Consider the following 19,152-nt stretch of genomic DNA (forward strand, 5'->3'; position numbering starts at 1 on the left):
AAACTGATGCTGAGCTGGAACAATCAAGGCCAATATTCTCTTAATGAACTCACCCAAAAAAGGAAAGGGTTCCTGGTAAGGGGGCTGGGCGAGCAGCAGAACTGTTGACATTTCAGAACAATAAAGTAATCACAGAGATGGAGTAATGAGTGAAATGCAAGGCGGGGAAAAGTACACTGAATACTGTAACTGAGTACTTTCATCATGCACTGGTACTTTTTCAGGTGTTTTCGGAAGTCTGGAATTCTACTCTTGCTTTTGACTTTTTTTTGAGACAATAACTAAAAAATATAAGCTTTGAGAACGCACACACGGCAAGATGCAGACAAGCATGTGATTTAAAGCGAACTACGCACTAAACAAGTTTCTCTCCTTTCACAAAAGGAAGCAATTTATAGGATATTAAATGTACCTTTGCTCACTCAATGCACTGCTGCTATGGCCTTACTTGGTCTGGTATGACCAGTTATGGTGACTATTGCTTGCTAATGGTAGCATACATAGGCAGATCTTGTGTAACTGTCACTATGGAGTCAGTTCACTGACGTTATGTGCAATTGTTAAACTACTCTTTCACATTTGCCATAAGCTACATGAAGGTACTTAAATGCAACACAATCAAAATGAAAACACGTCAGACAACACCTCTCCAGTACACTGTGCTTTGTTCAGTTACATACAGTTCATCCATCAGTCATGTGACTAATAGATTACAATAGATACTAAATATGCCAAATGATCAGTGAGCATAATCTGTTTTAGTATATACTGGTTTTTTTTTTTTAATCTGTTCTTTTACAAGAGAAATAATTAAAAGTTAATGAATAGGCTACATCCTTTAGCCTGCAGTTCTTGTTAAAGTGAGACTTTTGCTGAACCACTGTGGCTATCAGTAACGATTAGGCTAATTACAAATAATTACAAAAGGAGAGGAAACTCGGGAAACTGAACTGAACTGGGTCAGGGGATGTTTTATTGCTCTTTAATATAGTGTAAAGATTCATAAAATGATTTCATTTTTGAAAGTCTACACACAGTAGCCTTGCTTTCAGTAACTTTTGCTGAACAGAGACAACTGTTCAGCAGTTCCTGGCCCTGGGCCTGGTACTGGATAATGGAAAAATGCTAAAATGTACTGCAACAGTCGTCTAGCACATGTGTAGAAGAGCCGTAATGCCAGTGGACTGACTCTGTAAAGTCGCCAGCACAACGATATTTAGCTTAAACTTGCTAACAAACACCAAAGTCTTCCTAGAGTCTCTGCTGGTTGCCTGGCAACCTCACTGTGGCAACGAGACATGAGGAAGTTAATGTTCCTGATTGAAGAATAGACCCTGAAAAACTACAAGTCGTTTATGACACTTTGATTATTGTGCAGCGGAAATAAAGTCCAACATGTTGATTAGTGAGCAACGTCTGCAGATGCTGTTTCCTTTAGGCAAAGCCAGGCTAGCTGTTTCCTACCGTTCCCAGTGTTTATGCTAAGCTAAGGTACCTGGCTGCTGGCTGTAGCTTCATATTTACCACACAGGTATGAGAGTGGTATCTTCTCATTTGAGTCTCAGCAAGAAAGCATCACAATGTGCTTCCCTAAACTCTTTTTTAACCTTGACTGTTGCAATGAATATCTAATACTGCAGAGAAATGTAATGTTTGAAACCACAGTTTCAGAGTCTTCACTGGGCTGTTAGAGCTCGTCGAGGGAGGGGTGCAGTTACCTGGCATGCAGATGAGCAGGAGGACTCTCATGGTCACTCTGGGAGGTAGACTGACTTGAACACTAGAGGGGAGATGAGGAGAGTATCAGCAATCAAAACACAACAACATGAGGGGGGATAAAGTGCTTAGTGGTGGATATTCCTTTGGTCTCCTGAACTCTCTTCTCCTCTCGTTGCCCCTGCCCTCCGTCACCTTTCCAACCCCCTGCTGCTCTCCCCTCTCTCTGCCCTCCTTCCCCCCTCACCCCCTCCACTGGCCCCAAACAGCAAGAAAAAGAGGAGGGGGAGAAAAACCCTTTGACAGCAAGAATGTGGTGCGTCTGTCTTCCTAAGAACAATCTCTCTGTTTTCCTACTTTTCCTCACTGCAGCAGACAGACTCGGGGCTGCATTCCAGGAAAAGAAACAGAGGACCCCTCGACCCCACCCCTCTCTCTGAGTTTTCTTCATCCCTCCCTCCCTCTCTCCGTCTGTCTCCACATCCTTCATTTCCCTTCTGTCGCCCTCACTGGTCATTTCCTCGAACCCCCTCCCCATCCCTCCTCTTACCCCCCCTTTTCTTTCTTCTCCACTCCACCAAGCAAAAGAGCCTCTCAGGTTGAGTGATAGTGACATGTGGACAGAAAAACATGAACAGTGACAGCATCACTGACCGGTCAACCAGACGACCACTTTTTGTTAAGCTGTCAATGAAATTCTGCACGTCACAGCGTGAAAGTGTTACATACAGTAAAATCCATTACCTTAGCTTCCTGTAACACTGACTAAACTGCTTTTCCACTTTGTGGAAAGTATGAATGCTCCTCCTCCACTGCTGCACTGCAGGCCATTGCATACACACGACATGAAGCGGTTCATTTGGCCTTTTTACACATCCTACACTGTGGACTGCTGAGCTGTGTGTGTGTGACTGCATGCAGGTTTTAGTGAGGCCACACTGGATGCTAAAAACCTGTGAGAGAAACACTGTTTGTACAAGTTCTGCATGTGTATCAATAAATCTGTGAATGTGTGTGCCTGTGTGTTTGTGTACCAGCATAACACACACACACACACACACACACACACACACACACACACACACACACACACACACACACACACACACACATTCTTCTTGTGCATCACAGTGGCTATCGGAAACCATATGTTTTCACAGTACACATCTGGGAGCGATTAGCCCCCCTCTCCCCAATTGAGTTCTTCCCTTCCCAGCTAGAGACCCCATCTCCCCCCACCTACACACACACACACACACACACACACACACACACACACTCATTGGTAAGAGTTTCTGAGGACAGCAACAGAAGATGCACTAATGTCATCTATTTTACGCCTTTTGTTTTTATGCAGCTATGACAAACAAATAAGAAAGAGCTCAGGATCATCTTTCCATGTGCCCTCATCGACCCCCATCCTTTTTTTCTGTGTGTGTGTGTGTTTCGTTTTCCCTCTTGGCACCCTCTCTCCATTGTAGTGCCATTACTGCAGGCTGTGCTGGAGAGTCCCACCTCCTTCTTCTCTCCAGTGAAAACACAGGACCACATGTCAGCTCTCAACAGTCATTAACATACAAGCAAATTATCCACAATTATTCGGTCTACGTTTAGCAGCCTGATAGCCGCTCGGGATGCTCCGGAGCCCTGAAAACATGGCCCCGGGCTGCATGCACTCAGTGCACAATCAACTCATTATCTCCTGATTTTTTCCCGTCATGGTTGTCAGCACAAATACAATTCAAGCAAAGTCTTCGCAACTGTCTGAGCCGACAAGTGTATGAAATCAAAACAAAAAAAAGAAACTAAACAATGCAAATAAACCCTGTTTCCAGAGCTTCTTACCCAGCTTTGATTCAGTTTGCTCCGGCAGTGCTCGCCTCTCATGCGTCCTCTGAGTGCAGGAGGACCTCGCAGCGCCACATTGTACCACCCCGCATCTGTAGTCTCCTCCCCGTCCAGTCCCAGCCTCCAGCCCCCGGCCCCAGCACAGACCCGCATCAAGACCCCTCCAGGGTGATCCCGAACCTGCTCCCCCCGGCAGAGCATCATGGGCTCTGCCGGGGGGAGCAGTGAAAAGCAACTCAGTACATTTACTCCAGTACTTTACTTACTGTACTGTAAAATTGCACTACTTTACTGCATGTATTGAACAGCTGCAGTTACTATTCAATACAAACCATGTAATCAGTTCATAAAATATGATCCATTGTTAAAGATTTAAATGAAAAAGTATATTAAGTGATTAAAATTGGCTCCACCTGGACCAACATTAAAGTTCTGGGAACACATCAATACATCATTAACAAGGACTGAACTGTAGCCGCGCTGCATTGTGGGAATTTTTACTCTACTAAGTACATCTTCTTTCTAATACTTGTGTTACATGAGTGAAATCTGGACTTTTACTTGCAGTGCAGTGGAGTGTCTTTATACTGTGGTGCTATACTTTTACTCAAGTAAGTGATCTGAATACTGCCTATACCACTGACCACTGAACTAAGGGCTGAAATGTGCAATGTAATCCAAATACTATGGAGTCCTTTTAGACATTTAATTGATTATCTTCAGGTAAATTCAGTAATTCATACAACACCAGACACGAAAACCAATTTGCTTTCTTTCAGCTTTAAAACGCAGTTCTCTATCAGATGAGTGTCATCATTCTGCAACACAGTCTTGCTCTTTCACAAACTTTGAGTGCAGGATTAGAGTTTATCTGATGAGCCAAACTGCCTGAATTTTTCATACTGTGGCCTTCTCTCCATGCCTGCCTGTCAGCCACAAACTATGTCTGCACACTATCTTACATTCATTTTATTGTCATTACATATAATTACTGGATATTTTTTCTCCCTTATGTGAATGTGTTCCATAATTATTGTCATTATGTGTTGTGTCTTCTTGATGACATATCATTTAGTCATATTTTAGTCATTTTTTTGGGTGACATGTCTTCATGAGTCAATTTGGTTTTTTTTTTGTTTTTTTTCAGTCTCACCAGCAATCGCCTTTTAAAGCTCCGTCAGTGTGTTACATTATGTTTTGTTACTTCTGCAAATAAACATTAACTAAACAGAGATACATTTTCAGACATAAGATAGAGGCAGATCAGTATAAGGGTCCTGAACTTTCTCAATTATAGGCTACAGATCAAGTTAAAATAGACTTTGACATGTGTTTTATGGTTTCTGACAGTGTGAATATTGTTTTATTTGTTTAGATTGAAGCAATATGGAGGCATTTTGATAATTTCCCTTCTCTGCTCAACATAACTGCTTTCATATTCATATAATTTGTCTGATTTTTACATTTGCAAATAAATAAACCTCAATCTGACAGAATACAGCAACACAAGACCATCAAATCACAGTGTGACCTGTCTGAACTGGACTCCAGTTAAACATTTACACAGGATACATGTCACTGATAATCTTCTATAGATGATATATACCATCTGCTGTTCATGATTGCAGCTTGTTGTACGAGAAAGGAGTAAGAAAAGAACAAGCCGCCACACTTTACAATATGATGCATGATGGAACACCTCTTTTATAGAGACTAATATTCAATATGAGCTCCTGTATGGATTGTTTCAGTGTTACAGCAACATCAACAGTAAAATCTGCTTTGTGACTGTTACAGTAAACCCAGTGATGCTGCGATGAAGCTGCTGATGGGTTAACTCACTTACAGCTCAGACTGTACAACAGGGACATCTAGAGGACACTCCCTGCTAATCACTCTGGCTGTGCATTGAAGGAGATGTGTGTGTCAAAGGAACATCAGTGACAGCAAACAGTAAACAATGAAAACAGCTGCAGGCATTTCAACGATTTATTTTCCATCAAAACAAAAAATGCTGTTGGTGTGTTGGAAGATCTGAGGGAACATAAAAACTGTATGTCTGCGAAGCTGCTAACCTAAAAAACAACAAGCTATAAAAATGTTTACACACAAGAAAGCACCTCTTTTCTTACTTTAATATGCAGCATCATGTTTCAAAAGTGCACAAACATACACACAGATGAGCTGGAGATAAATACCTGTGTTATGATACATATAAGACACAGACACACACTCTCTCTCTCTCTCTCCTGCATTCATACTGTACATGTGCGTTTCTGTAACACCAAGTCCTCCACCCACACACACAACCATTTCCATTACAGTTGACTATACAGTCTGCAGCGAGTGGAGGTGGGAGTGGAGCTGACAGATGTAACGGCCCTTCAGACCTAAATAAGCAATTTTTAATCAATATATAATTTAATTATGGAGGGAAAAGTTGTGCAGGACGACAACTGAGGTTTCAGACAACAGCGGCCTTCTTCTCCTTGTATGTGGCCATCATCTTCTTGATCTCAGCGATTGCTTTTCCTGGGTTCAGTCCCTAAGAGGAAGATGAGACAGTTGGAGAGAGAGCAGTGAGAATTTTGAAACATTTGAAGGAGAGAAAGATGCCCTCTTGAAATGAACAACGTGCAACACAGAGCATGGGCTGTGGTGTGCATGTGGCTGCAGGTGTGTGCCGTCAGGTTACCTTGGGGCAGGTCTTGGTGCAGTTCATGATAGTGTGGCAGCGGTAGAGGGAGAAAGGATCCTGCAGCTTGGAAAGGCGCTCCTCTGTGAACTCATCTCGCGAGTCAATCATCCAACGATATGCCTGAGAGACAATAGGATGTAAACCCATAAACTCTTTTTTGGTGTAGTGATTTTTATGCAGATTTAATCAGTGATCCCTAAATGTGTACGTCCTCAGACACACACCTGCATCAGCACGGCAGGCCCGAGGTATTTGTCTCCATTCCACCAGTAGCTGGGACAGCTTGTACTGCAGCAGGCACACAGGATACACTCATACAGCCCGTCCTGCAGCAGAAAAGCAAGAGATGATGTTCATTTTCACGTGACTCAGAACACTGGAAAACTTCACTGTTTAACCAAAATGAAAACAGTTCTGTACCAGTTTCTGTCTGTCCTGCACAGACTGCAGGTACTGCTCCTTCCCTTCCTTTGACCCGTCCTTCTTCTTCAGGTACGGTTCAATAGACTTGTACTGTGCGTAGAAGTTGCTCATGTCCTGCAATTAAACATACAAATATCAGAATAAAACCTTATTAAGCAGGAAAACCGCTTCATTAATTAATGTTAGACTGAAGAACATAAATCAGACGAAAGCATATTTGTACATGTTTAGCACACAAATGGAAACTGATGGTGGAGTAACGTCTGTTTACAGTTGGAGTCAGTGACAGTTCAGAGTGTGGTGGATATTTACTCACAGGTACCAGGTCTTTCACCACATACATGTGTGGCAGAGGGTAAATCTTAGTTGGTTTGCTAAGGTTAGAGTCAATCTTGTTGAGACAGGCAAGAGTGTTTCCTCCGTTAATGTTCATTGCACAGGATCCGCAAATACCTGCATTTAAACACACACAATAAAAGCTTTAATATCATTTCTGAAACGAGACAATCTGACGACTAAAGCTTTTCCTACCACAATACTGGATACGAGTGGATAATCACTGTAGTGTAATTAATCTGGTAACAAACTCCAGCCTCCATGTTACTGACCTTCTCTGCAAGAGCGGCGGAAGGTCAGAGTGGAGTCCATCTCATTTTTGATCTTGATCAGCGCATCAAGAACCATTGGACCACAACTACATGAAGGAGAATAAAACCAGATGGTGAATCCAGAACGTCCAGACGTGAAAGCATAAAAACGAACATTTCTGATGTGTCTGACTTCCACAGAAAATCCTGACAGGTTTTATGGCTAAAGAGCATTTTTGAGTTGTGACTCTTTTGGCAGTGTCATGTTGAGAGAAATGAGATGAGATCGTCCCAAAGCTGATTAGAGGATCAGATGAAGGAAGAGGACTGGCAATATGCCAGGTTGCCAGATCCTCCTGAGCTAAATCTACCTGCAGGCTGCTCTCAGTTCATTAATAATGCCCTCTGTTTACATGTACTTGGGTACTGCTTTGAACTTCATGAAGCAAAAAGCCTCCACCAGCGCAAGTGAGTATGATCAACTAATAATGAACTATTAAAAAGGCCATATTCCCCGATATATAGTGAATTTATTTTAAATTCAGCTTCTCTTTCTGTTAAATAAGTGGCCATGGAATAACAGCAACAACACGCTGCAAAGTGCTTTGATGCAGAAAATAATGGATTCAGCTTCTCCTCACCCATCAGTTTTGTATACCAGAACACTTTGTTGTGCATGGTCACTTATGTATTTTAATAGTGATGGGAATTGAAAAGGTTTTTTGATACCAATGCTATCATCACCATTTCACTTATTGGTCCGAATCTTTATTGATTCCTGATCAAATTTGTGGAGCTGGCTGTGGTCTAAGACTCAGCTGGGGCGACTGTCCGAAGCCACGTTCTGGACCATTACTTCCTCTCCACCATGACTCCTTCTTACTGCAAGTATGCAGCAGCACAGACACATGAGTTTGATGTCACTGTTTTTCAACGCACAGTTCTCAGAAAAACATGCCAGTGTTGATATAAGGAATTGATAAGCTCAAAAGCACACAATTCAGATGGACTGGACTATTCCCATCACAAGCACTTCAGTATTTCTCAAAGGCCACAGATTGAGACACTACAGCACATACTGGGCTTCTTCATGGCAGAGGAAACAGCTGAGACACCTACGTGTTGAGGTCGATGTCGTAGGTCTGCATGCGGGGCTTGTCTCCTGGAGTGTCTGGGTCCCATCTGTACACCTGGAACTTCTTTATTCTGGGTTGTGCTGCTGGAGCTGCTGCTGTTTGGGCGTACCGCACCGCCTGACAGCAGGGACAAAGGGACAAAAGACATGATTATTTTGGCACTGTTTTTATTACACAAAACTAAGTATGTCAGTTAGATGTTGAACTGACATCAAGCTTTTTTCAACATTTTGCAATTGTCTTTCTGACTGGTATAGCTTTTATTATTATTCTAGTATTTCTTGATGTGCTCACACTCTTAACCATTTCCAACAAAGCACCCTGAGGAGTACAGTTTGAGTATTTTGGGGAGTTAAAGTACAAAGAACTCCTAATCGCAAAATAGTGTTGTTATTATGATGATGATGACGATGAACGAGAGCCATCACTCACAATTTTGTGAAACAGGGCACTGGCATGATTACACGTGGCTGTACCAGTACACAGAGTTAAGTTATAAATTCATCACTACTGTCTTGTTGTTTGTTTTGACTGGTTTTAGTTATGTTACATTGAGTTCGCAGACTGCTTCATTATGATATAACTAACGTTAGCTCAAAGATGTTTACACGTTAATGGCTTTTCTATCGTCTAGCCTAATACATATCAACAGGTAAACAAGTAATTAATATGTCTAAAAGATCACTGTTGAATCAGCCTAACTAGAGTGGACAGTGACGGCTAACTTAGCTAGTTAGTGGCTAATAGCTGGACTACGTAACCGAGACTGGACAGAGTATAGACAGAGCCCTCCGTCTTCTGCGTGGAGACATTACTGTGAGACAAACGGTGGACAGAAAGCTACCAATAACAGCTGATTTTCACTGTTTACTTATTCAAATTACTTTCAACATACCACCAGTCCTGCAGGGGAACGGAACGCCAAAACACCACAGCGGCTCAAGGACGTGAAACCTGCCACCGACATTTTGGAATTTCTCTGACCTCCACCGCCTGCTATCCCAGCATCCACCGTGGCCGCGTCACAGTTGTGTTGGGAGCGCGCGTTTGATAAGCCGACGTCTCCCGAACCGTAATCTGTAAAAAAAAAAAAAAAAAAAAAAAAAAGAGAAAAGAAAATAAAAATGTGACTTTTCATGCTTTGTTTCACTTCATTGTGGCACTTTTGCTCCGCCGTTCGTCGTTTGTTTGCCCACAACCCTTCGTGATAACAACTGGGTAATTTCTTTCAATCACAGCGCAGACTCTTGCTTCGCTTTTTCATGTCACCAAACCCGAGCGGAGCAGAGGGGACACACGCACCAGATGCCCGCGTTTATAAATCGAACGAACCCAGCACGCCGCTGTCAGTCGTAATTCGGCGTGTGGACTTGAGCTCGCGTAACATCGAGTCTTCACAGGTGAAGCTGAGCTGAGGTCACTTTTTCCAGCATTTTCACCTTTATTCTCTTATAAAGGAGACTGTGGTGCAGTACTTAAACGACAGACATGGTGTTCCTGACGTTATCTTATTGGATCAGAAACCGCGGACCTGACAGATACTGGAAAGTGCAAGAAGTTCTCAAACATGCACGGGTAAGGCCATGGCTATTTCCTGGAGGAGAAGAGAGCCTATTCTGTGATAATTTTAATGTAGTCTGCGTGACAGTTTACTAAAAGTAAACTTGAAAGTCGGTCATTTGCTCATTTTTCCCGCTGTTTAGAGATGAGCCATGCTGCTTGATCCGGTTAGAAAGATGCCTCATCATCCTAATCTAATATTAACAGTAATAATGATGGTAATTCAGTCTGAGTCGTCCTTCCTGTCGGTTCCTTTTGCAGCACTTCAGGGGCAGAAAGAACCGCTGCTACAGTCTGGCTGTGCGGGCCGTCAGAAGAGCTTTCGTCTACGCCACTAAAGGTCGGAAGCTCAAGAAACGGAACATGAGAACGGTAAGACTCAAATATTCATCAAATAAAAATGTTCTCCACAAAAACAAGCATTGGGCTGGTGCGGTGTAATATTAGAAAAATGGCCTCTAACTGCTGTGAGGTCCAGACTGTCTGTCTCAGCACAAGAACAAGTGTCCCTTAGCTGAAGGGTCAGGGGCTTTGGGAATGATGGGGGGGATTATATTTGACCAAACCTGCCCAGATCACTGTATTTCACCAGGATAATCCAGTCAGCAGCCATACTGAGTCCTGGATACAGCCATGTTAAAAGCATGTGCAAATACATGAGAGATTAATATACAATGCAGTCAGGTGTACCAATGTACCCAGATAATATGAAGGCTCACAAGAATATTAAAGGGGTGCAAATCGAATGATAAAGGAAGAAAAAATCACTCTTTGGTTCAGCTGCTCACCCATGATGAGCTATCAAGAGTACTCTTTGGTTCATTTTAGGGTGTGATAAGTCAAAAAGGTTGGGAACCAGTCCTCCAGTGTGTCCTAATCAGTATCATTTGTTATATTAATTATGCTCTTCTTTCATCAGCTCTGGATCACGCGCATTGCAGCAGCATCACGAGAGCACAGCATGAAGTATCCCGCCCTTATACACAACCTCACCAAGGTCAGTTGTGTTGAATGTGACAGTATTATACCTCTATGTTCTTTATGCTGCTGGCTCAGTCTGTCTGTATTTGACACGTTTCCTCTCTCCCTCTACACAGACCAGTGTTCAGCTGAACCGCCGTGTTATCAGCGAGCTGGCCATCACAGAACCTCGCTCGTTCCTCTCACTGGCTAAGCTGGCTCAGGCTCGGCAACAGGAAGGCTTCCGGGCAGCGCTGGGTGATGGCAAAGAGCCTGCTGGTGTCTTCTCTCGTGTTGTTTTTCTACAGTGAAGGACTTGATACAGATTTCCAATTGTTATGTGGTTTAAAGAGCAGTGGTCTTGGATTGTGGAGATGTTCATGAAACACATGCACCTCCTTCCTTTACAGTTGTTGCTTCATCTAAGTATGTTTCATATATTCATGTAAGATCAGTTAAATAATTGAGTTAATTTTTGTGATACTTTATTGATCACTATACCAGGGTTGCCTAATGTTTAACGACCCACATACATTACCCATCGTGACACAAGGGTCTGGTCAGCACATATAAAGTAGGTCACCTGGTAAAAACATGTCAACGCATTGTGAGAAATTAACTGGACTGCTGGTCATGCCCTTCTTGGTCGCACAAAGGAAACACAAATGGACATGCTTACATATCTCCCCTTTCTACATCTTTCCCTGATGTTGAAAGGGGTGTAATATCTTGCTCAAGGAAACAGATGATTTCTGTTGCAGTGCCTCGATTCCTGACCTGAAAGGACCCTATTTCCACTCAATATGCCACCCTTCAACCAAGCTGCAATTTTGTTATCCAAAAGCAGTGCAACTATGAAAAAAGTTAATAAATTTATATGACTTTTCCTACTATTGAGGCCCTTGCTAACATTGCTGGCAATAGGCAACTCTTCAATACTGTCGTAAATTCTGTTCAGGTGACCAAAAGTAAAGAATATTTGAAGAGTCATCACTGGGACATAATCACAATCCAAGCTGCCGAAGCTGACATTAAACACTAGCAATTGTTAGTCTACACACCTGTTTCTGCTCCATTCACCGATTTCCAGTCCAACATCTCTGTATTGTGTGTATCAGAGATTTCCACCTGCAGTGTTAAGTGCACAATCCTTATAGCAGCCCTCTTGATTACTGCCACTGTCCTGATAGAAGATGTGATCATCAATTTCCACAAAGCTCCCTGTGTATATCATATGCAAGCGCTTGTTAAGTTATGATTTGACGTTGTTTTTGGAGGTTGGGAAGACGAGTGGCCTCAAGCTTTATCATGTAATGACTTTTGTCACTGTAAATATACATTTGACCATTTGTTGTGTTGAGGTTGTCCTCTGAGAGTTCAATAAACATTTTGATATATATTCCATCGCTCCACCTTGATTCTCTTTATTTTTAAAGAAACTGTATTGTAAGGATGTGAATTTAAGAAATATTTTATTCTAGACTTTTGTAGCTTCCTTGATGGCTGCTATGTTTCAATTTTTTTTATTCTCTTATAGCCATGATAGTTAACATTAGTACAGTATCATAAAACAAGCGAACGCAAGGACAAAATGATCCTAATATCATGAACCAGTAGTATTTGACCCAGGTTTGAAGTGTAAACAGTCCAACATTTGTTTCTGAAGACTGCTCCATGCAAGAACCAGAGGCACAAAGGACAAACCACTGCAATGTCACTGCCCTATGACTGACAAAACCAGAGAGAGCATGACGCAACCAACAGAAAACCAAGTCCTTTCATGTATGTTGTAGGCATTATGACCCTCTGCGGCTACCTTATCGATTTTGGGTGGGGCTACATGAATGACCTCTACTAAAGACAACTGTTGTGACAGCCAATGAAAGGAAGAAGTGCTCGCTGTCAGCCAATTGTCGTTGCTGTTACTCAGAGTATCTGGTGCGCACGCGCAGAAAGTAGCGGCGTGACACGCGTGTGGAGGAAGTGAAGTGACGGGTCTGGAGCAGCTGCTGCCTCTCGGTCCACACAGAACCGGCTTAACTCTGCTTTATTTTGTCTTATAAAAATGTCGTGGCTGTTCGGCCTGAACAAGGGGCAGCCCGAAGTGCCTCCCGGTCTCCCGGTTCAGCCTCCGCCACCACCGCCGCCGGCTGGAGGGTCCAGCGGCGGTGGAGATAAACCCAAGGACAAATGGAGCAACTTCGATCCCACCGGGCTGGAGCGGGCTGCTCAGGCAGCCAAGGAGCTCGACAAATCCCGTAAGTGTTTGGGAGGGTTTGTCAGCTCAGTGGCTGTGGAAGGGGAAGGTTTCTCCAGGTAATAACAGCATTACTGCACACAGAGAGTCATGATGCACCAGCACACAGCTGCTTTCTGCTCATGGTGGTGGGGTGGTGGTCGCTTCAGTTTTGCAGCAGCTTGGATAATGAGGCTCACCCTCACAGCCAGCATGTGAACATATATGTTCAGTATCATCTTTGTTAAGTTTTTTGAGAACAACGCTGTGCTGCTCTCACCTTCATTCAAACTAATAGACAGGGTTCAAAGGTCACTGCCAAGCAATCTGGCTTGCAACACCCAAATTCCACTGGCTCCGCATACATGTAATAGTTCACCGATTGCTTTTTTGTCATGTTTTGTGTTCATGGTTTTCTCTTCCATAACAGTTACAATAAGTAGAGGTAGGAAGATAAAGAGTGTAGGTGACATATCTGACGGGGGCAGACCGTCATGTTACACTGATCACTGAAAATCTGAAGCCGTCACACCTTTCAGTTTCTGTGCTGATGCCTCTCACCTCTTTCCTCTCTCCTCCACCCAGGACATGCCAAAGAAGCTCTGGATTTGGCTCGAATGCAGGAGCAGACGGTTCAGATGGAGCATCAGAGCAAAATGAAGGTAGAGTGCAAAACTGCATCCTAAGCTGCTGCTTCACAGAAGTTGGTTCATTTTGCTGGTGCTGATTTACGTCATTTTAAGAATATGTTAATAATCTTTTGATTTACTGGATGGGTAATGGTGCTGAGAGATGAAGGAGAGTTCCACTCGAGTGTAGATAACAGTATTGTGTTTTATTTTCTGCTCCAGTTTACAATATGAAAGTTAAATGTTTATGAATTATTTCTATGTTTGAGCAGGGGCAAAAATAGAAATCACATATAAATGAAAATTTTATTTCCATCTCCACCTGATATCTGTCCAGCTGTGTAATACCACTACTTCAAGGTCTAATGCAGCCCCTGAAAACCCCAGTTGATCATGCAGGTGCCATGGATATAAATGCTCCTGCTCTGTGCCCCGTTACAGGAGTACGAAGCAGCAGTTGAGCAGCTGAAAGGCGACCAGGTGCGAATCCAGGGGGAGGAGAGGAGGAAAACTCTGAACGAGGAGACGAAGCAGCATCAAGCCGTGAGAACAAAACTGCTTTGTCCTTTTTCTTTTAGTATTTTAAAGTAAGAATAACAAGTGTAGTGCAGCAGTGAACAAGACCAACTCAAGTGACATGGTTACAATTAGTTGTTTTCTGCCCCATTACAGAGAGCTCAGTATCAGGATAAGCTGGCCAGACAGCGATATGAGGATCAACTACGGCAACAGGTGAGCTCATCTCCTGCATATTTAGTATATAAGGTGTTGAAATGAGGCATGGTGCTAATATGATTACTTTCTTTTCAACAGCAAGCCCTGAATGAGGAGAACCTTCGCAAACAGGAGGAGTCTGTACAGAAACAGGAGGCCATGAGGAAAGGTACACACTTCACCACCATAGCACTGATGACAGGAAGTCATGAGAGCTTTGTGACGAGGTTGAACGGTAGTTCATGTACTTATGTCATGTGGTTCTACAGCAACGATAGAGCACGAGATGGAACTGAGGCACAAAAATGAGCTCCTGCGCATTGAGGCTGAGTCTAAAGCACGAGCCCGTGTGGAGAGAGAGAACGCCGATATCATCCGTGAGCAGATCCGTCTGAAGGCCGCAGAACACAGACAGACTGTCCTGGAGTCCATAAAGTGAGAGTTCATACCACTGTTTATATGATGGTGAAGGATTAGATGCAGTGTGATGTCCTGAATCATGGAAATTGAACATGTTAAAGAAGTATTTAATACAAATGCAGTCTCAAACATACCGATATAAACCGGAATGGTCAGTTTTATATGTTAAGTAATCAACATTTGCATCTTGTAAACACCCAAATGGCATGCGTGACAGTTACCTGGTGTTTGTTTTTAGGACTGCGGGTGCTGTGTTTGGAGAAGGATTCAGGGCCTTTGTGTCAGACTGGGACAAAGTCACAGCCACGGTGAGTCATGTTCCTTTCCACAATCAGTTTAGTGAATGATTATACTAAAAATACGCAATAAGAGCTGAATTTGACACTGACGTTCACTGGTGGAAAGAGAAAGCCATCTTTTACAAAATAAAGGTTAGTTAGGTGTAAAAGTAGCAACAAACAAACGCAAGACTGGTGCCTTCACACATCACACGCCGTTTCATATCTCAGCAGTGATGCGTGGTTTGGTGCTGACATCAACTGAATGCACATGTAGCATCCATTCGTCACGCACCCAAACAAATTATTTACTCCCATTTAGAAGCCCATTTTATGCCCCGTTTATACTGCTAAAGCTGCAGCGCACTGCAAATCGAAATCCTTCAATACCAAAATCTTGTTACTTCTCTACAGATTCTGTATTCACATGCAAATATCTGTTTGTAAAGATTACACCATTGATGACATCCAGTAGACAACACTAACCACAGAATAACCATAAATCATGGTCCCACGGTGGGACTGTTGGTGTGGGCAAACCTGAAATGGGTTTGAATTGCGTGGTTTTCGTGATCCCTGCAGTGGACAGTGTTTGAATGTTGTAATTGTTCTATCACCAGGTGGCAGGTCTGACCCTTTTAGCTGTGGGAGTTTATTCAGCCCGAAATGCAACAGCGGTGGCGGGACGTTACATCGAGGCCAGGCTCGGGAAGCCGTCACTGGTGCGGGAAACGTCCCGATTCACTGTGGGAGAGGCAATCAAGCATCCGATCAAGGTCACTACTTAGCAACGGACCATTTGCTTATTTTGTGAACTGTTGATTATAATATGCTAACTGTACGTTTTCTGTCCCTCCTTCATTATTTAGACAGCCAAGCGGCTGAAGAGCAAACCTCAGGATGCTCTTGAGGGAGTTGTGCTCAGTGTAAGCGGACACAAACATTCAAAAAGGATCTAATCAATCTTTTTAAAGTTTTGTGACTGCTTGATTTAAATGCATTTTTCTATCTCTCAGCCTTCCCTGGAAGAGCGTGTGCGCGACGTTGCTATAGCAACGAGAAACACGAGGCAGAACAACGGCCTGTACAGGAACATCCTCATGTACGGCCCTCCAGGCACGGGCAAGACTCTGTTTGCTAAGGTATACCCGAGGACTGAATGATGACCGATGTAATCATCTACAGACATGGGAAATGATGCTTTGTTTAACTGTGAGGAATCCCTTTTTGTGTCGAGCAGAAGTTGGCAATGCATTCTGGGATGGACTATGCAATCATGACTGGTGGTGACGTGGCACCCATGGGCCGTGACGGTGTGACAGCCATGCACAAAGTGTTTGACTGGGCGAACACGAGTCGACGCGGGTAGGCTACAAGGATGATATACGATCTGTGTCTGCAGCACAAGTTATGATGTAGCTCAGTAGGAGTTCCTTCTGTTGTGTAGCTCAGGCCTCAGATATAACAGGTGATTATCTTGTGTTTTCATCCTGTTACAGACTTCTGCTTTTCGTTGATGAAGCTGATGCATTCCTCCGCAAACGATCCACTGTAAGTCTACTTGTATTTCATCTCTATAAACCTGGGATGTTTCTGTTACAACATCTTACCATTTCAGTTCTCCTTGACCTGTCTTTAACTATTTAATATGAAATTGTTACTCTTGTTCTTTGCAGGAGAAGATCAGTGAAGACCTCAGAGCCACTTTGAATGCATTTCTGTATCGCACTGGAGAACAGAGCAACAAGTAAACATTTATTTATGTTCTGTACAAAATCTGTGCTCTAACCTAAACATTACATGTCTTTAGCGTCTCTAAGATGTTCGATTCCTGAGTTTTGTTTTTTTTCCTGCAGGTTCATGCTGGTGTTGGCCAGTAACCAACCAGAGCAGTTTGACTGGGCCATAAATGATCGTATAGATGAAATAGTGAATTTTGCTCTGCCGGGTCCCGAGGAGAGGGAGAGGCTGGTGCGGTTGTACTTTGACAGATATGTGCTGGAGCCCGCCACCGGAGGGAGGCAGTGAGTACAATCACCACCAACAACACAGCTGTGAAAATAGGGCAGGAACCCAAACCACTGCACACCAGGGACGCAAACTGAAACAAGCAATTAGGCTCAGTCCATCACGTCTACTCACTCACATCCAGATGTGTTAATTCTGAGTGATTTTTAGGAGTTTGTAGATGCTTGACTGAAAGGCTGTGCCAGGATCAGGATTAGATATAGGCCTTTTTGAGATGAAGGCAAAGAAGCCAGCTGAGCATCTGGAGTGTGGCCAGCTGTGCTGAGGCTTTAATTCTAAACAGAGCAGATGTGTGACAGAGGCTGAAAGATGAGGTCAGTCCACACACAGGCTAGGAGGCAATGAACTGAGCCCCTAAGACACAGCAAAGTCAGAACGAAACTGCATCCAGGTGAACAAAACAATGGAGAATCTTTTCTTTTGTCCCCATCTGATCTGTTTGTATGTGTCTGTGGCTTTGTGCAGGAGGATGAAGCTGGCACAGTTTGACTACGGTAAAAAGTGCTCTGAGATAGCGAAGCGGACAGAGGGCATGTCTGGAAGAGAGATCTCTAAGCTGGGTGTAGCCTGGCAGGTACGTTCCCTGTAGTCATTGTGAATCTTAATCTCACTATCCTTTAGTTCAAAATGCTACAAGAATTTCATTTTTGTCAAATTAATGTATCTCATGTACTCGCAGGCGGCAGCATATTCCTCTGAAGACGGAGTCCTGACAGAGGCTATGATTGATGCTCGAGTTGACGACGCTGTCAAGCAACACCTTCAGAAGATGGACTGGCTGCATGGAGAGGAGGAGGCTCAGACCAAGACCCTTACACCTCCACCAGCTGGGGCAACAGGCAGTGGAGGCAAAATGGGCTTTACTCTGCCCCTCAGTGAGGCGCCTCAAGCTGAAGACGTGATCGCTCCGGTTCTGGAGATAAATATGAAACAAGAAGGTGAAAGTACACCACTTCCTTCAGACAGTGACCAATCAGCAGGCAAAAGTGCCACCCCAGCTGGACGGGACTATGAAGATGCTGTCACAGTAGAAGCTGCAACACCAGCAGAGAGTTTAGCCAAGCCTGTAGCGTCCAAAGACGGCGAGGGTACGGTCCAAGAAGAAAACAAACCCGGGTCCTCTCCTCCAAAGGATGGAACTCCAGTTTGAGTTGGAGATGTGTTTAGCGGGGTGGGATGAATTATACAGATCAGTGTCCTGCCCCTTTAACTAGTCTGTGAGTTTATGTCTCAAAGTCTCCTGGACTTTCTGTGACAGAAGATGAATGCAGCAGGATGGGGAAGAAAATTGATTAATGTTTAAAAAAAAAAAAAAAAACTACGCCTGAGACTCTTTTATTCTAATACCTAACTTAGAGAACATGAAAGTTTACCTGGAAACCAGACTGTCTGTAATAACCGTATATAAGTGTTGTGCACAGTTTAATGTCTGTTGAAATGATTAAATGGATCTGTTTTTTTATAAACAGTAAAAGTTCTTGTGATTCTTGCAGAGTTTTTGGTGAACAGTCTTTATATGACATAATATAATCTGTATTTGGATTAGAGACACTTGAATAATTAAGACAGCCGGTTTGAAATTTCTTTCAGAGAGCAACATTTTGAACAGCCAGTGGCACAACACATATCAGCGTACTCTTTGGAGACATCAGACCTTGCCATGACATTGTCAAGCGTCATAAATATATGGTTTTGAAAGTCAGGGTACAGAGAGGAGATTGGATGAGGCAGCAATACTGTCCTATAGGTATCCACATGGGATTTCAATATTTCACAGTAATGGCTGAGAGCTGGAGGAAGCTCCTGCAAAGTCAAGGGCATGAAAGCACCCTTGGTTTGGAATAGGCTGCATGATGAGACTCCCTGTCAGACTTTACAGGAAGCCTTCATGTACTATGATGTAGGGCGTCACATAAATG

General features: G+C 43.3%; 4 protein-coding genes across 4 annotated transcripts in view; 2 read left to right on the forward strand and 2 right to left on the reverse strand.

The window, feature by feature from the left end:
- The window catches only part of mfap2 (microfibril associated protein 2), a 6,995-nt gene extending 3,167 nt beyond the window's left edge, over positions 1-3,828 (reverse strand). The window contains exons 1-3 of the mRNA XM_070959296.1: positions 3,562-3,828; positions 1,719-1,780; positions 54-101 (exon numbers count right to left, since the gene is read on the reverse strand). Coding sequence (XP_070815397.1) covers positions 54-101; positions 1,719-1,749 — 79 coding nt within the window. The 5' untranslated portion in view covers positions 1,750-1,780; positions 3,562-3,828. The remainder of the gene's footprint in view (positions 1-53; positions 102-1,718; positions 1,781-3,561) is intronic.
- A 1,707-nt stretch (positions 3,829-5,535) lies between these two features.
- On the reverse strand, positions 5,536-9,418 carry sdhb (succinate dehydrogenase complex, subunit B, iron sulfur (Ip)). Its single transcript, XM_070959767.1, has 8 exons — positions 9,304-9,418; positions 8,392-8,525; positions 7,294-7,379; positions 7,002-7,138; positions 6,683-6,799; positions 6,487-6,588; positions 6,260-6,382; positions 5,536-6,109 (listed from the first exon to the last, which is right to left on the reverse strand). Exons 1-8 carry the CDS (start codon positions 9,373-9,375, stop codon positions 6,029-6,031), a joined length of 852 nt encoding a protein of 283 aa, XP_070815868.1. The 5' UTR covers positions 9,376-9,418; the 3' UTR covers positions 5,536-6,028.
- A 229-nt stretch (positions 9,419-9,647) lies between these two features.
- Positions 9,648-12,330, forward strand: mrpl20 (mitochondrial ribosomal protein L20). Its single transcript, XM_070958834.1, has 4 exons — positions 9,648-9,983; positions 10,230-10,340; positions 10,888-10,965; positions 11,066-12,330. The coding sequence occupies exons 1-4, from the start codon at positions 9,897-9,899 to the stop codon at positions 11,237-11,239; spliced, it is 450 nt and encodes a 149-aa protein (XP_070814935.1). The 5' UTR covers positions 9,648-9,896; the 3' UTR covers positions 11,240-12,330.
- A 548-nt stretch (positions 12,331-12,878) lies between these two features.
- Positions 12,879-18,703, forward strand: atad3 (ATPase family AAA domain containing 3). The gene is made up of 16 exons (XM_070958270.1): positions 12,879-13,186; positions 13,750-13,826; positions 14,235-14,336; positions 14,466-14,525; positions 14,607-14,676; positions 14,777-14,942; positions 15,166-15,235; positions 15,826-15,981; positions 16,075-16,131; positions 16,222-16,347; positions 16,446-16,570; positions 16,705-16,756; positions 16,882-16,952; positions 17,062-17,229; positions 17,699-17,807; positions 17,913-18,703. Exons 1-16 carry the CDS (start codon positions 12,994-12,996, stop codon positions 18,381-18,383), a joined length of 2,073 nt encoding a protein of 690 aa, XP_070814371.1. The 5' UTR covers positions 12,879-12,993; the 3' UTR covers positions 18,384-18,703.
- Positions 18,704-19,152: the final 449 nt, after the last annotated feature.

The sequence above is a fragment of the Chaetodon trifascialis genome, chromosome 3 (genome assembly GCF_039877785.1).
Source record: "Chaetodon trifascialis isolate fChaTrf1 chromosome 3, fChaTrf1.hap1, whole genome shotgun sequence".
NCBI lineage: Eukaryota > Metazoa > Chordata > Actinopteri > Chaetodontiformes > Chaetodontidae > Chaetodon > Chaetodon trifascialis.

Excerpts from the sequence above, each read along its gene's own strand:
- sdhb (XM_070959767.1), bottom strand. The coding sequence starts at position 9,375 with ATGTCGGTGGCAGGTTTCACGTCCTTGAGCCGCTGTGGTGTTTTGGCG. Across the intron at positions 7,380-8,391 it reads TACGACATCGACCTCAACAC|TTGTGGTCCAATGGTTCTTG; the intron begins GTAGGTGTCTCA and ends TCCTTCATGTAG. Across the intron at positions 6,589-6,682 it reads TGCAGGACAGACAGAAACTG|GACGGGCTGTATGAGTGTAT; the intron begins GTACAGAACTGT and ends TTTCTGCTGCAG.
- mrpl20 (XM_070958834.1), top strand. The coding sequence starts at position 9,897 with ATGGTGTTCCTGACGTTATCTTATTGGATCAGAAACCGCGGACCTGAC. Across the intron at positions 9,984-10,229 it reads AAGTTCTCAAACATGCACGG|CACTTCAGGGGCAGAAAGAA; the intron begins GTAAGGCCATGG and ends TTCCTTTTGCAG. Across the intron at positions 10,341-10,887 it reads AGAAACGGAACATGAGAACG|CTCTGGATCACGCGCATTGC; the intron begins GTAAGACTCAAA and ends TTCTTTCATCAG.
- atad3 (XM_070958270.1), top strand. The coding sequence starts at position 12,994 with ATGTCGTGGCTGTTCGGCCTGAACAAGGGGCAGCCCGAAGTGCCTCCC. Across the intron at positions 14,943-15,165 it reads ACTGTCCTGGAGTCCATAAA|GACTGCGGGTGCTGTGTTTG; the intron begins GTGAGAGTTCAT and ends GTTTGTTTTTAG. Across the intron at positions 16,348-16,445 it reads GCAAGACTCTGTTTGCTAAG|AAGTTGGCAATGCATTCTGG; the intron begins GTATACCCGAGG and ends TGTGTCGAGCAG.